Source organism: Populus euphratica, unplaced genomic scaffold, assembly GCF_000495115.2.
Source record: "Populus euphratica unplaced genomic scaffold, PopEup_1.0 scaffold11.1, whole genome shotgun sequence".
In the NCBI taxonomy this organism is placed as follows: Eukaryota; Viridiplantae; Streptophyta; class Magnoliopsida; order Malpighiales; family Salicaceae; genus Populus; species Populus euphratica.
This window is the reverse complement of record NW_011499878.1, coordinates 1043806-1061076: the sequence shown is the minus strand read 5'-3', so window position 1 is coordinate 1061076 and position 17271 is coordinate 1043806. Positions and strand designations below refer to the sequence as shown.

The window sequence follows — 17271 nt, the reverse complement described above, 5'->3', positions numbered from 1 at the left end:
CGAATTACGGGGTGTGGGGCAGAAAGATTTTGCTGCTAGGCTGTGAAAATAACGGCTTTTGATTTATTTTTTCTTTTTTCTTTTTTATTTCGTGATTAGAAGGAAATTGAATTTCCCTCGTATTCCGAGATAATATAGGAATATTTAATGGAAAATAAAATATTATTCTCGAAAAAAAGAAAGAAAGCGTGACTGTCTAACTTTTTTCAAAAAAATCTCTCAGTCTAGAATTATTATCCTATTGAAAATAGAATAGAATCTATCTCAATTTTATCTTTCTGGCTGAAAATCAATTGAACTTCTACATTAAAACCACTTGAAAATCCTTGAATAAAACATCATTCTTGTCTGATTTCGAGTGAATTTAAAACAATATTTGATAAAATCAATTAGTTCCGATAATCTTCAGAGATAAAATTTAAAATCTTGAATCTACTTAGCCCTCAGTAAAATCTAAAATGGACAGTGCATTGATGCTAAGATCAAGTTTTTTTCTTCTCCTCTTGGGGCTAATTGTCTATCTGGATTGAAACTAATCTCCTCAAGTCTTGGATGGCATCGAAGGAATAAACTTTTTTTTCCTCGGCATTAGACAGAGAATCTGATCGAGATGTTGCCTGGGATGGCATTGAGGGATTTATTCTTATTGTTCTGGAATGATGGGTAAGGCTGGCCTTAATTGGAAAGGAAGTGCAAGTGTCGCAAGTAAAAGAACAAGGAACGTCGAGGAAGTTGTCAACATGTGTTCCTACTTGTGCTAAAAGCTTCCGATCAATTTCTTTATTAATTATTTGATGATGATTAGGTAATGGTCGGGTAACTGGTTGGTTCTTACAGAAACCTGTAGATGCTGACAATTATTATCGTAAGGGTGTCAATTCCAATTTCCAAGGATGTTCTAAATAATTTCCTGAGAACTTTCTAATTTTTAAGTTTTTTTTAAAATAAATATTAAATTCATGTTTTTTATATGTTTTTTTTCCTTTGTATGAATGTGCTGATATTAAAAAAATTATTCCAATATATTTTTAATTGAAAAATTAATTTTAAAATTGACCCGTTAATTCAACTATCCTTTTCTGTACCAGAAGCCAAACAGAGTCTTGAAACGATGCCGCAGACTCTGAAAAAGAATTTGACCAAGTCCCTTTCTCAAAAGGGTTACATGTCACACAGTGATTCTATCAGTTTGACGGAAATGGTTCCACGAATGTCATGTGGTGATGAAAAAAATATAGAAAAAACAAGCATGCGTGCCTGTTCAAGTTTAGATGATGGGCATCCTTTTTGAAAATTATTGATGCCCAAGAACTCATCAATGCAAGAGCAAACTGAGCAGCTGAATTGCGTGCAACAATAAGAGATCTAACAAAATCCTTATTGGTACTAAAATAGGAAGATAAAAGCATCTATAGTTTGCAAAACTCTGAGTAAAATCAGCTTATTATGTTTCGTGCATCATTTGGTTGCAAGAATTTTAGAAATGCCATGGACGACTTGATAAGACCTTATTCTAGTTCCTGTAGTTTTTTTTTAAAAAAATAATTGATTCCATATATATTTTTTTTATTTACATGTTTACTCTTAATTTTGTAATGGTTCGTTACATGCAGTGCACGGATATTTCAGCTGATGAACATCCTATATCATCGAGCAATTTTCGTTAAGGTTAAATCAACAAAGGAAATGAAGAATGCAGAATACATGATGCAATTTCAGCAGCTGAGTGGGATGCCGCTAACTTACTAAATTGATCAGGCCAGATGCATGTAGTGCACGAATATTTCAGCTGATGAACAACATATTTCATCAAGCAACGCGTAGGAATCATTAGACTAATAATTAGTGAAGAGCAGGCGTCCGCAGCATATCAGCTGTCAAGATGGAAGCAGTCCGGGATAATACAAGTTCATTCTACAGATACTTAAAAGCAAAGCCTTTCGAGTATTTCTGATTGGTAACGGTCAATACATGGATAATTTTAAGCAACTTGGATGTAGAGTAACCTCAATTCAGCTGACAATACTCAAAGCAAGGGGTAAGTTGTGAGAGATGGCCCTGCTTCCCTGGGAAGATTAGGCTGGTGGGGTTGCAATCGCATAGCAAATATGCTAGGACCTTCATTTCAAAATCCCATAACAGAATTGTAGTCCCCTCCATTGTCAACCAATCCGTATGGATCTTGATCCATTGCTTCCTTCATAACAAAAAGTGAAACATTTGCTTCAAGATTTTCCGTTAATAATATAATCTCTACTACCTGTCTAGCTCGTTGGAGCTCCATACTTACTAGTTCCACATGAAGTTTTCTGTTGATTTGCTCCACATTCCTCGCCTTTAACGGAACAATAAGAAGAAATCGATTCCAATTACTCAAATATCCAAGACAAAAGGACATCAAAGAAGATGGACAGAACTATATGATCAAACGGGAATACCTTTTTCTTGGAAGTTTCAATCTGATTAGTAAGCACACGATCCTGTCACCAGAAGACAGTATTATAGTGGTTGAGTTGAAGTTTTCAGTTGATTTGCTCCAAATTAAAGAAACAAAAGAGCTGTCCAGACAAATTCTTGCTGAAACATTCATAGCTGAAGTATTCATAGCTTAAGAGCAAAACGTAGAAGTTGAAATACGCATGTCAATAGACCAGAATTGTTGTTTATATCCATTCTTGTGACAGTTTGAGCTGTCCAGCAGATTTTCCTTGTTCAGAACCCTAAAAATGCTGTGAGCTGGGCCGAATATCTTACCGCACGGTCATGAATAACCCTCCAAGCACTTTCCATATCGCTCTCAAGACTGTGCAGATCCTGAAAGCTCAAATCATTCAAACACTGACCCATCCTCTGCCTGTAAAGTATAATCACGACAACATAAAAAAATTTAGCAAAAAACAGAACAGATACCACCTATGAATAACGATCATATGGACAACAAATTTCAGGCATTTTATCACCTCATCTCCCTCCTGATTTTCATGTTCACCTCTTTCAGTTTTTCCAATTTCTCTTTCATTATCTGAGCACACAAGCTTTATACCATTACAGAGAAACACAGAGGGTCTTGACTTAGCACACACAAAAAAGATAATAGAAATTATATATAATTTAACACCTCATAGTGGGAGCTCCAAAGATCTATTCCCTTAGTCTGCTGATACTGATCAAATATCCGCTTCGTTCTGGCAATGAAAAATAAAATAAAATAAAAATATATAGAAGGGAAGAAGGGTTTGACAGGAAAAGAAAACGAGGGAGAGAAATGGGACATACGTAGTGGAGGGGCTAGTGTAGTCGTGGACCTTGTGAGTGCAAGAAACCATGACAAGAGAGACCTCGGCATCACAAAGAACAGTGAGCTCATGAGCTTTCTTGAAGAGACCATTTCGTCTTTTGGAGTAAGTAACTTGCCTGTTAGTCGAGTTCTCAATCTTCTTGATCTGGATCTTCCCTCTTGCCATATTCCTATTACTTTCTCTACTTGATGACCCCCTTCTCTCTTTAAACTTCTCTATTCCTCCAAATTGATAGTAGCTAGCACCTTCGAATTTAATTCTGAATCTTTCTTTTCTTAATGATATAAAGAGAAGAATATTAGAGATGGAAGAGAGGTGAAGGGAGAGGAGAAGGTTTGTTATAAATCCATCCATGTAGGTTAAAATTAAGAGAATTGCCAAAATGGTGAAAGTTTTTGCTGGGATTGATAAAGCATCCTGATGTTATTTCCGAATGTATGATAGGAACCGAACTCCGATGTAGGGGACCATTGCTTTCCTCGCTCAGACAGACTAAATTGGCTGCAGACAAAATACTGCCTCCACTCCTGTTTAAAGTTGATTGATATGATTTGATGCTGAAATAAATCTCCAGTAATCAGAGGAGAATAATTTTATATATTTAGAAATCAGACGGAGGAGCAAGTGTTGGGGTCTAATTTCCTACTTCTTCCGATTTTCATGTAATAAATTTAGTGAATGAAACTGTACTAATTGTTGTTTTTTTAATGTGTTTTCTTAATTGGAACTATATTAGAATAATAAATTTTATTTTTTAAATTTTATTTATGATTTCAACACATTAAAACAATCTAAAAAAATAATTTTTAAAAAAATTCATTAAAAAAAATCACCAAAATATACAAACATGTCATGCTAGCTCTGAACCAGATACAAGTTGAAAGCATTAGAATATATATGCCACTGAGCAACTCTCAGTTTCATCGTGTGTTTTTTCAGTTTGTGCTCGTTTTTAAAAGTTTTTAAAATTATTTTTTATTTAAAAAAAATATTAAATTAATTTTTTAGAAAGATTTTAATGCTCTAATATCAAAAATTAAAAAAAAAAATGCATTATCAATATAAAAATACTTTTGAAAACCTTCGATACAATTTGAATGGAAAAAAAATGATATATATTCATCTTGTAAAATCTTGCAAAAAAAAAAATTAAGATCAATTCCTAACCATAGACTTCGTTTACTGTATTTTTAATCATACAGAGCTGCCCAGATGAGGCATTGATTCAATGATGGATTACTCGGGATAATTCACTCAACCCGTGATCTGAGCTGTGAAAAGGATAAGAACTGGGTCAAGTCTTACAACTTTTCTTCATTTCGGTATCAATATACACATAGTTATCTCAAATGGCCCAGTCTAATAGATTGTTTACAAGCCTAAAACATTATTTAACAAGGCCTAAATAGCTTAAATCCTAGGCCCAATGAGATTTCATAGCTATAAGGTCAAGTTATAACTTAAAAGGGTGGGCTAATGTAAAACTGAGGCCCACAACTTTTATTTTTTTGCCTATCAGGAAAAAGGCTTTAGTTTCCCTGCATCAAAACCGAGACCCGCATCCTTCATCTTCTTCTTCTTCATCTATCTGAAGGATCCGAAATTTAAGCGGGGTATCGGACCCGTGTTTCGTATCGACTCGGGTACTTCAGGGTGAGATGCAGAGTCCCAGTGACAGAGGTTAATATATAGGATGCCATGACCAGGGAGATGACCTCTGGTTTTGATTGATGAGATTTGAGAACGAAAGGCCGAGCTCCTACAAACAGGTCTTCTTAGGGTTGTCAAAAGTGGGGTAGTAGGAACGTGACAGGTAGTCCCGTAACCTTTGTGGAGACATTTGGTCCATCTAACGGCCATTACACCAGTAATATGCTTAAAGGGTAACCTACACTCTACATATTTTAGTCTACTGACAACTATTACTTCATCATGTCTTTCACATGCAAGGCCAGACGGACCCCCCTCTATGTCCGAATTGGACCCACACTACCATGGGGACCGTGTTTATCGAAGCCCGCCTGTGTATCAAATCTTCGTGGCCCAACAGTGGCTACGTGTTTGGTGACGTGGGAGCTTACTTTTCTCTACTAATGGCAGGGGGGCAGGGGTAAATAGGTTGTCTAATTTAACATACAATTGAGACTATCATCTAAGATCTGATAAAATGACATGCCGAGCAGTTGATGGATTAATTTCGTCCGACGAAAGGAAGAGAAAGTCGAAGCAATGTGGTTAGTTTCTTTACGGAGATTCACCTAATATATGCTCAAATAGTCTCCCTCCCTGTTGTATGGGGCAAGTTAGGACGGGTGGGGTAGGATTAGGGTTATTGATTCGTGTCCACAGTGACAATACCTGCTGGCTAGCTTTGGTAAATAAGAGCAAGGGGGGAACCTTGGTGACATAAAGGCACCAATATTTGTACTGCCATGTCTACTATGACAAAAGAACCTCTTGTAAGTGCAGCTCAAAAGCTTATTTAAGTCCATCGACGTTGAAAGCACCAAAGCGTATTTCAAAGCCTTTGCTGGTGGGACCTTAAGATTCCTAAAACACCTTGTTAGCAAGATTTGTAGTAAGTTTTTAATACACTGGATCCAAGGTTGTCAAATTTTGTTGTGGTCAGTGATTTATTTTTTTAATTGAAATAAAATGTTTTAGTTTTAAAATATTTTAACGTGTTGTTTCAAAGTTATATTATTTATATATATATATAATTTAAATTTAAAATAAATTAATTATAAATTATGTAATATAAATATAATGTTAAATAAATATAATTTTAAAATTTAAAATATTTTTAAATAATTAAGATTAAATAGATATTTAACTTGAAATAATTCAACTTAAATAAAATATTAAAATATTATAAAATTGAAATACTTTGATACAAATATTTTAAATATAAAGTAAAGTCAATGTTATCTATGTTAATGGGATCAGAAGCATCATTTATTTTACTTATATTCCTATAAAATATAAACTTAAAAAGAACAACATGAATATAAAACTATATATATCAGTGATAAATTTAATTTTAAAAAATAAATATTATTTTTAATAAAAATAATAATAATAATTTTTAATATTATTATTGTTTAAAATAGTAATGAGAAAAAATTATATTTGAATGATTTAATTAATTAAATTAAATTGAGTTTAATTTGATTTGGTGGTTTTTTAAGATTGGAATGCCACTTGTAAAATGAAACTGAAATATTTTTGCTGGAATTTAATTGAAAAAAAAATAATTGAAATTTAAAATAAAATAAAACATATTTTTTTTTGTTTTGTTAATTAATATAAAATGTTTTGACTATTTTAAATGAAGCAAAACGAAATTAACAGCCTTGCTTGGATCTAAAGGCAGACGTCGAAGTGGCATATTGATCCAAATTACGTGTTTCTCCGCGCATGTCTCCAACGGGACGCGTTTTTGGCTTTTGCTATAAATTTCACTACGGGGCGCGCGCGTGTGCATGTGTTTTTCAAGTACGCGGGCTTCGAAGTTTGAATCGAGTGCTTCTCGGCCTTCACTTTTCCTCGAGGAACAATAAGCCTTCGAGGCCCTGATAAGTTCCCTTTGTTTAGTGCTAGATACACGCGGTAGCGTGTACTAAGCAAGGCTAACTTTTATTTGTATATGTTTTTTAAGAATGAACTTGATTGGAAAAATAAATTAATTGGCTTTTTAATAATTTTAATATATTGATAAATAATTTAATATATTTTTAAATAAAATATTTTTATAGAATATTTTACATCATGATACCAACCACACAAACAAAAAAAAATGTCACACGTTTTGTCAATTACCACAATCTTGATTTGTATATTTTGTCTAATAATTCAATTAAAAATTAAATTAAATGTTTTTTCAAGAGCGTGAAACAAATGGCATGTGACTCACTTGTGTTTTTAAAATTATTTATTTTTTAAATTTATTTTTAATATAAATATATTAAAACAATAATAAATAAAAATAAAATATTTTAAAAAAAATCAAAATATTTAAAAATTCTAGTTAAAACATGCATGAAACACCATTATATTATCTGTATTATATGTAAAATAGTGAAGAAATGAACCTGATACGACGATGCTTGTAATCTAAATCTCTGCAGAAACTCTAACCTTGTGATATTACTGGTTTCTAAACTACATATTTTGTGTATTTATTAACATGATATTTTTTAAATAAATATATTTTAATTAAAAATACATTATAATTAATTTATTTTTTATTTAAGCTTGTTAAGAATATCATAAAATATTTTTAAAAATATAAATTTGATATTTTTTTAAATAAACAGACAATTTAAAAGGGAACTACATCACCAAACAAAAGTAGTAACACGTGCTTGGATCGTTTTAAGCCATTCAAATTCGATCACTTTCCTTGAGAACGGGGAAAAGCTTTCGCGAATGACAAGAAAACAGCAAGCATCCTTTTGACATATGACCTTCCAAGTCTGTCTTGATTACCAAGTGGACGTGTTCTTCGAAATTATCATTATGGGTTCTAATTGTTCTAAATCAGCACGCTCCAAACCAAAAACTTAAAATACTTTCTTCCGAAATTTAAGAATATTTTACGCGCGACAACGTTGTATGCTTTATGGCATGGAACCCATCTTAATTTCAATCAGAACAACAATTCATCTCAGTTCAATTATTTCATTCCTTAACGCAATTATTGAACAACCTTAAACCGCTTTTAATGATTTACAATCCGCTTTAACCTTTAGATTTGATTTTTTTTTTTCATGAATTCATTAACCTTACAGAACATTCATGACATAAAACAGATCAGTGTCGCTCACTTTACAGTAATAAAAAAAAAATGGCAAAGCTTGTATTTCTTGCGCTCGATCTTGTCTTGGGAGCTTCGTTTAACCAAGGCAAACAATAGAAAACTTTAAGTTTCTCAACTCGTATTTTTTTAGTTAAACTCCTTTTTAAATAAATAAATACTCAATTAGATACCATATTATAAGATTCTAGAAAATATTTTTTTAACACGACATGGAACATATAATATAAACTCAAATCATAAAATTATAAAATTACATGTAAAATATTTTAACTAATTATATATTAACAATTTCAATTAAGTAGTAATTAACTATATAACACAATTAAAATAAAAAAAAAACAAAAAAAAAAAAACCAAAACACCTTTATTTTATTTATATTGATTCCTCTACTTCTTGGACACATCGACCCACTTACTTCGTCATTTACAAGAAACGAATCCCTTCAAATTTTGATAAATCATTTAACATTAATTACTTCAAAAATCAAACATGTCAATTTACAACTTTTATTATATATGTCTGCCACCTAAAACAGAGTAATATATCAATTGATATGTGAATAGGTTACATAAAAAATTGTAAAGAATAAATAGGTATTTTAATTTTACAGAAATGAAATCCACAAATAACTTGTATCATTAAAAACATTATCATAATTATATTAAAAAATCAAGCTCTTACTTATCAAATTGCACAAGTTTTGCAAGATATAAATTTAAAACAATGAAAATGTTAAGATATAGATTTTCAGAACGCATGATTTTATATTTTTTTCAAACTCGTAAAATCGGTTCAATTTTACCAATTTTAACGAGTTTGAACGAGTTTAATCATTTTTGACTGATTTTACTACTTTTTGAATTTTACAGAGTAATATATCAAGCATGTCAATTTACAAATTTTATTCTATATATTTGCCCCCTAAAACATAATAATACATCAATTGATATGTGAATAGTTTACATAAAAAATTATAAAGAATAAATAGGTATTTTAATTTTACAGAAATGAAATCCACAAATAACTTGTATCATTAAAAACATTATCATAATTATATTAAAAAATCAAGCTCTTACTTATCAAATTGCACAAGTTTTGCAAGATATAAATTTAAAACAATGAAAATGTTGAGATACAGATTTTCAGAAAGCAAAATTTTATATTTTTTCAAACTCGTAAAACCGGTTTGATTTTACCAATTTTGATGAGTTTGAACGAGTTTAACCATGTTTGACTGATTTTACTACTTTCAAAATTTTAATCTGATTTGACACGTTAGATACATGTTACTCGTAAAATCATAACATTTTAAAAGTCAACTCGCTTTTTTGAAAACATTGTCATAGTCTATGACATTGCTATGAATCCATTAGATCGATTTAGTTATACTCCAGTTCAAGATATCACACTAATTTTAGAAGAAGAAAATACGAATAACAATTCCAATATTCTAATTAAATAAAATTAGATTGTATTATAAAAAATACAATTATTTAGAAAATTATGTTACCTTGTATGATTTTGATTACACGTAAAGGGTTGCATTGTTAATATTGTACACAATCCTAATTGGATAAATAAAGAGGATGACTAATATAATTGTTTAAGCCTCCTAAAAACTTATTCTATCTCAAATTGATGCTAGAACTCTATACAAACTCATTCTTCATAGATCCTACTTTAAACACCAACGCTACATTTGATTATGTTGCTGGCAAATCTGTAATGTCATTTTGCTCTATTGTTCTGCACGAGTCCTTCATTTTTATTATTCAATCACACCATAGACTTGATTGTTGGCCTCTTCACCAAAGCTAAGTCACTTACCTATACCGAGTTGTATAACTATCTACTTACCCATAAATATCTTTATAAAAGTTCTTTTGTGACTAGCATTTTAGCCCTTTTGTTGCCTATCCCGTCTAATAGCTCTTTAACCTTCTTTGCTCAACAAGAGTCCCATCAGTTTCATGGCCAATCAGTGGGTAGTTTTGGAAACTCTCTTCTCATTGTTGTTCTAAAGGCAGGTTTCGAGGTGGATGCAGACACAACAATCTTAACAATTATAACAATAATTATATCAATAATTCTTGTCAGATTAGGCAGCATGGTAGTCGCTTTTCCTATAATAATCAATGGTTTTATGATAGCCAGACCAAATGTCTGTTATGTTATGGCTTGGGACATTCTGCTCCATAGTGTTCATAATTTATGAATTACTTTGTGCATGTAAATGATAACTTAGAATTCAATAATCATTATAATACTACTCCAGCTACTTGGTTTTTTGATATGGGTGCTAATCAACATGTGACGAATGATTTTATGAATATGACAAAATTAAAACTGTATATGGGCATTGGTCAGTTATATGTTGGCGATAGCAAGGAACTTAGTATATCAAATGTTTTTATATGTTGGTGATGGCAAGAAACTTAGTATATCAAATGTTTTTCACTCTATCATCCGCACACCAAAACATCCATTTATCTTATTAAATATTCTACATGTTCCCCGTATTAAAAAGCCTTTATTATTTGTTTATAAATTTTATCCTGAAAATAATAACTTTTCTGAATTTCACCCGTTTGTATTATATGTCAAGGATCTACTAACCAAGGGAGTGCTTCTTTCTGGTCAGAGTATGGATGACTTTATGTTATCTTTAAGTCTTTTATAATGTCTTTACCTCAGGCATTGTTGTATACTGGTGTGTCTACCTTTGATGGTGTTTATCATCGTCATATTGGACATCCTAATCCATACATCTTGAGTCTGTTAATGTTAAATAAAAAGGTGTTTTGTATTTTGAAAAATTCTCATTTTAATTATTAAGCTTGTCCTTTGGGAAAATCTTATTGTTTGTCTTCAGAGTTTATAACTCACAAAATCTCTTCTCTATTTAATTGTTATATAGTAATGTTTGGGGACACTTCCCTTTTTTTTATAGTTTTTTCTACTTTATTATTTATGTGGATGTTCATACAAAATACATTTGATTCTTTCCTTTAATTGCTAAATCTGATGTTTTTAATATGTTTCAATGATTTCAAGCATGTGTTGAACGTCAATTCTCTAAAAAAATTAAATTGATTCAAATTGACTTAGGCAAAAGGTATAAGAAATTAAATGTTTATTTTAAACAAATTGGCATTCATTGTCTCTTAATTTGTCCCCATACTCATTAAAAAAATGGCATCATTAAGCATCTATATAGGCATATTGATGAAATTGGTCTCACACTTTTTAATCAGTGTCACACTAAATTAAAATATAGGGGTTATGCTTTTAAAACTCTTTTCTATTTAATTAATCGCATGTCCACTTTTATTTTGAATGGCAAATCTCTTTTTGAACACTTGTTTTAGTATATTTCTGATTATAATTTTCTTTATATTTTTGGAAATTTATGTTTTTCTTTTCTTCGCCCATACAATACCCATAAATTAGATTTTTGCTATGCTCCTATTATTTTTCATAGTTATAGCTCTCCGTACTTAAGTTATCATTGCCTTAATTTGTCATCCAAACGGGTTTACATTGCTAGACATGTTAAATTCTATGAACACATTTTTCTTTTGTGATTTTTGAACAAATCTAACAATCGGCTTTATAATTGTCTGTCAAATACCCTCTTTGTATTCCCCATAATATATCACCACTTGCCTTGTTATTTCAACACGGTTGCTTTTATTAGCTGTTCATGACCCTAATTTGGTATGTTATAGTTCTATTGCTATATCTCCACCTGTTATATCGTTTGATGCCGAGTGTGCAAGTACTGTTTCAGTTTCTTCTGGTGTACATAACTATCTTATTTTTCTAAACACCTCACGGTTTATGTCCTAGTTTATGTCAGGATCAGATACCTCCTTGCAATCTTTTTGTTTTAAGTTCCCCGTAGTTTTTGCTTGCTTCAGTTCCTCCTCTTTGTTATCCATTATTGGTATGTCACCGTTTCGACTGAACTTGATGGTTGATCTTTCAAAATTTTATTTTCACTAGACTCAGATTATGTTGTCCCACGTTAGCATCCCATGATTCTTCACCCATGACAGTATAAAACAACTCACCTTGTTGTCTCTTTTTATTCTTATTTAGCTTTTCATCATGATTATGAGCCTCTCATATTTAAGGAAGCAAATAGGTACGTTGCTTGACATCATACCATGCAAAAAGAACTTGATGCTTTTCATTTAATGGTATATGGTTTCTAATGACCCTCACCCTTCTATAAAAGTTGTTAGTAGTTATTGGATCTATAAAATTAAAAGGGTTGTTGATGGTTGTGTTGAGCGTCATAAAACATGTCAGGTTACTAGAAGGTTTACTTAGTGTAAATGTGTTGATTATTTAGAAACATTTAGTTATATGGTTAAATCGACTTTGGTTCACCTGGTACTTACTGTTGTTGTTTCTTGTGGTTAAAAGATACATCAACTTGATGTTTATAATATATTTTTGAATGAGATACTTTAAAAGGAGGTTTACATGGATGAACCTATTGAATTTACTTATCCTACTCTAGTCTTTCATGTGTGTTGTTTGTATAAGTCTCTACATAATTTGAAATATGCTCCATAGGCTTGGTTTAATCATCTGAGTGATTATTTGTTATTCTTTGACTTTTTTGCTTCTAAGGTTGGTATGTCATTATTTGTCATATATGTGGCAGGTGACGTTATATATTTACTTGTATATGGTAACAATATTTTGCTTACATAAAGTAACTTGACTATAATAGCTAGACTGCTTTTGAAACTAAGCTCAGAGTTCAAGCTTTGGGATGTTGACTCCATCCATTATTTCCTAGGCCTTGCAGTTAAATCCACATCGGTGGGACTTATGCTTACCAAACACCAATATGCTCTTGATATTCATCACAAAGCAGACATGTCGTCCCTTAAGCCTGTTGATACCCCCATATCCTTTTCTTCTTCAAAGCTGACTACATTATCTGGTGATTTTATACTTTAATTATGCATGTTATTGATAAATTATTTGTGCTCTTTGGTATCTTACCTTTACTAGGCATGATTTATGATATCATGTGAATAAAGTGTGTCAATTTATGCATGCTTCCACTACAGCTCATTATGCTGATGTTGTGTGCATTATGCGTTATGTACAAACCACAGTTTTCTACCGGTCTTCGCATTCATTATAGTGACACTTTTTCTTCATGATTTCACTGATGCTGATTGGGCTAGAAGTGAAATAATAGGCCGTTGCTCATTTATCTAATGAAACTGAGTACAAGACTTTAACTAATGACATTGATGAAATTTTATGGATTTATTTTTTGCTTTCATAGCTTTGTCTTTCATTTGTTTCCACGACTACATTATAGTGTGATAACTTGGGTACTATATATTTATCAGTTAATTTTATCTCTTATTTTGTTCGTGATAAAGTTGTCAAGCAAGAGATTCAAATTCGCTCCATCTTTTTCAAGAATTAGTTTGTTCATATTCTTACCAAAACTCTTGATATATGAAAATAATCTAAACTTGGAAGAAAAAAGTAGCGCCTAAAATGGATGTAGCTGGTTATCGTTTTTAAACTAGGAGGGGAATATTATATTTTTTATATTCATATAAAATTGAAGTGCATGTATCATCAAAAACCATATAAAAGACTCGAATTTGGTAGCTCAAAATGCTGCATCGTCTTTTATCTTCTTGGCTGTGAGCCAAAACATGAGGGTCCGCCGTAAGATATACAACGACGAGTGAAAAGCACAAATTATAATAAATGTATGCGAATCATTTCAAGTACCCCTACCGTATAGATCCTACCATAAAAGGAGGTTGCTTTTTTTCTTTTTTAATCCGAAGATATCATGATAACAAGTCCAAAACCATAGATTCCAATCGAGGATTCATGATGTGCACTCGAGGGTCTCCTCCACCTTAACCTAGCTCCATATATAAGAAAGATCGAGTATCAATGCATAGCCGAGAGAGGAAGAGAAAGACGAAGGTCAACTGGAGAAAGAGCGCACAAGGCTCGAGAGTGAAAGATGCAGACACAATTATAGAGACTCGCACACATCAATCACTTATATGCCAGAACCATTTAACATATTCTTACTTTCTTCAGCCGCGAAGTGAGAAATGTAAAAAAGCTAAAAACAAGGGTTTTACTTTAGCCGCGGGTTCCTGCTTTCACTAAATTTGAGAAGATGCATGGCTAGTGTTACACTCCAGCTATAAGCTAAAGTAGCTGTGCTTAAACGGTTTTCTTCTTTTTGCTAATCATAATTAAACAGTGAAGCTCTTCAATTCGGCTGTCATGCTTTATGCCTCATTATAGTTTAATCTTTCCAATGATTATTTTGTTCTCTTAATTTATCTGCAGGAATGAGTTGCTCGAGAAGCTGAGCAATCCCCATGCTCGTTGTCACGGAAGGAAATGTTAGATTCAACATGACGAAAGTTATGTGTGATCACAGCATGACTGATGCAAAGATCTAGCTAGTATAGTTAGGGCGGTGAGCACTTGTACCTCAATAGCAAGAGAAAATGACACTAGCTAAAGATTGTCACATCCTAGCTTAATGGGTCATGTTTGATGATTCTGCACGGTCAAATGTAGGGCTGTTCAGTTCAGTTCTTGTTTGAATTTAAATCTCCTTTCAATTCACATCGTCAAGACTGAGCCCATTTAAGAGGATTGTCACCACCAATGTCTTTGAAACACACCGCAAGAACTTGTTTCCAACATTCCACGTTTTTTTACACGCACAGGACGCACGTCTATAAGGCATTTTTGTTCGGCACTAAGAGCCTGTTTGTTTCTCCGTATCAAAAGCGTTTTTAAAAAAATTTGAAATTTTTTTATTTTTTTATTAACTTTAAATTAATATGTTTTTAATGTTTTCAAATTATTTTGATGTGCTGATGTCAAAAATAATTTTTTAAAAATAAAAAAATATCGTTGGCATGCATTTTGACACAAAAAGCTATTTGAGAAGCAACAGCAACCACACTTCCAAACAGGCTCTAATTCTTCGGGCCTGTACATCACAATAATATATGTTATTTTTTGAAGTTTTTTATTTAAAAATATATTAAGATAATATTTTTTTAATATTCACATATCAAAATAATTAAAAAATATATAAAAAATAATTTAAAACTTTTTTTTTTCAAGATTTTGCAAAAACATCGCGCAACCACAAAGACAAACGTTACCGTCTGTCCTTGTATGACCTACCTCGAGCTGCCACTCTCCCACAATATTACAGCATTGTGATAGGGCTTGCAAAACCCGATAGATTGCACTCCATATAAAATCCACCTCTAAAATTTTAGAAACTTGTTGCTCTAGATATACTTTCTAAAGTTAAGCCTATATTTTTAAGTCACACCAATAAAAACTGTTATGATACACCCATTGAATCTATAAAAGTTGATCACAAATACCTGTGACCTAGCTATTTTATTAGAAAATATTCAACGACCAGCAAACGAAACCGATTAGTTATATTACTGCTAGGATATTGAATTATTTTCAACAGGGTAGAAGGAAGGCTATAATACAGTAAGCTGGCTATTTAAATAAACATGACATGGTGATTTCACTGCTAAAACACAGTCTACGAAATATGACAGGCTACTAATTAACGTTTAGCTGATGATCCCTAATCCCTAAAACGAAGATTTCAACCCATTTCTGATATGTCTTTTCTGATCCAATACTAGGAGCAGAGAATTCATCGTACCTTGGAGTGAATTATCATTTGGTAAATAGAAAGGGTTGATTCTAGGCTGCTGCCACAAGTCATATATGGACAAGGAGTCTTGAAATTAAGGGCTTCATGTCGGCGATCGCTAAACAAATCATTAGATAACGTGCAGTAGACTATGGATATTGAGCAAGTCAATTGTAAAGAAAATGGGCACTTGTTTCCTCGGGCCCCTAATTAGCAATACTAATTAACTTCAACTTTTCAACGATTTTCGGCACTTCATGTGGTTTTTCAAATTTTCGTCCTCGTGAATATATTAACTAACTAATTAATTAATTAACTAGACTTGCTTATTTAAATTCAAGAGAGCATGAGGATGGTTTTTCTCTAAAATCTTGGTGTATGTCCAGGAGAGAAGAACTTGTTCTTGATATCGATAAACGACAGTGAAAATCTCCAACGCTAGAAAAATATTGATGTATAAATTAGTATTCGTAGTTCAAAAAACTAATTAATTATTTTCTATGATATAAAAAAATAATTAAATAACTCGTATCAATTTAATATTTCTTATTTTAAAAAACCTTTTTTCATGTCCAAAACAATCCATTTCACCTAATCTTCTCTTCTTTTTTTTCCAATTGTTTTCAAGAAAACAAATAAATAATAAGTAACATAAAAAATGAACAAAAGGACTGATATATAAACAAATTTAAATCCAGGGACTGGATATGTAGTTTCTAAAACTACAATGATTAACCAATTACTTTCATTGAATCACAAGTACTTAATTATAATTAGCAGTGATAAACGGCGCGTACTGTCAAAATTAGTGAGCGCCGTGAGGAGTAAGACGTAGGGGCGTTTTGTTTTTGCTTTAAACAGTGTTTTGTCATTTTTTAATATTTTTTGTTTGAAATTAATTTTTTTTATTGTTTTGGTATGTTATTTTAAAAAATTAAAAATATTATTTTTATTTATTTTTAAACAAAAAATACTTTTAAAAAAATTATTTTCCTAATCTAAACACTACAGTAAGCGGCCGGAGTCCGGCCATACCTTTGGTATTATTCTCACTGATATCCAATTATTAGAGACCTCTGACCTTCGGTTCACGTGATGATTTGATAAAGAAATCATTATTCTTCTATTAGCAAGCTAGCTAGACTTGAAAGCTTAGAGTCATTTTCTTTCGGGAGGGATAATTTTGTGGTGACGAGTCCATGGCAGCGATCGGTGCATTGCATCCTCGACGATAATGGATGGAGAATTCGATTTTAATTAGATGGGAAGCTAAGGATGGTTCTCTAGGCACTAGAGTTCAATTATTATGAGACTTTATCATCAGCAACTTACACTCATTATGGTTTTTAAATTATGAAGTTTTCAAATCTTTTTTTTAAGATCCTGGTGGATGATCGATCATTCCTCCCATTTGCTTTCCAAGTTTAATCCTGAG

At 31.9% G+C, this 17271-nt stretch overlaps 1 protein-coding gene across 1 annotated transcript; it reads right to left on the bottom strand.

Moving 5' to 3' along the window:
• Positions 1 to 1842: 1842 nt before the first annotated feature.
• On the bottom strand, positions 1843 to 3646 carry LOC105128814 (floral homeotic protein DEFICIENS-like). The gene is made up of 7 exons (XM_011030643.1): positions 3277 to 3646; positions 3119 to 3185; positions 2961 to 3022; positions 2755 to 2854; positions 2439 to 2480; positions 2291 to 2335; positions 1843 to 2197 (listed from the first exon to the last, which is right to left on the bottom strand). The coding sequence occupies exons 1-7, from the start codon at positions 3462 to 3464 to the stop codon at positions 2126 to 2128; spliced, it is 576 nt and encodes a 191-aa protein (XP_011028945.1). The 5' UTR covers positions 3465 to 3646; the 3' UTR covers positions 1843 to 2125.
• Between the last annotated feature and the right edge of the window lie 13625 nt (positions 3647 to 17271).

Coding starts and splice junctions, on each gene's coding strand:
- LOC105128814 (XM_011030643.1), bottom strand. CDS start 3,464: ATGGCAAGAGGGAAGATCCAGATCAAGAAGATTGAGAACTCGACTAAC. Junction 3,023..3,118: donor TTTGGAGCTCCCACTATGAG/GTGTTAAATTAT, acceptor TTGTGTGCTCAG/ATAATGAAAGAGAAATTGGA. Junction 2,481..2,754: donor GGGTTATTCATGACCGTGCG/GTAAGATATTCG, acceptor TTCTGGTGACAG/GATCGTGTGCTTACTAATCA.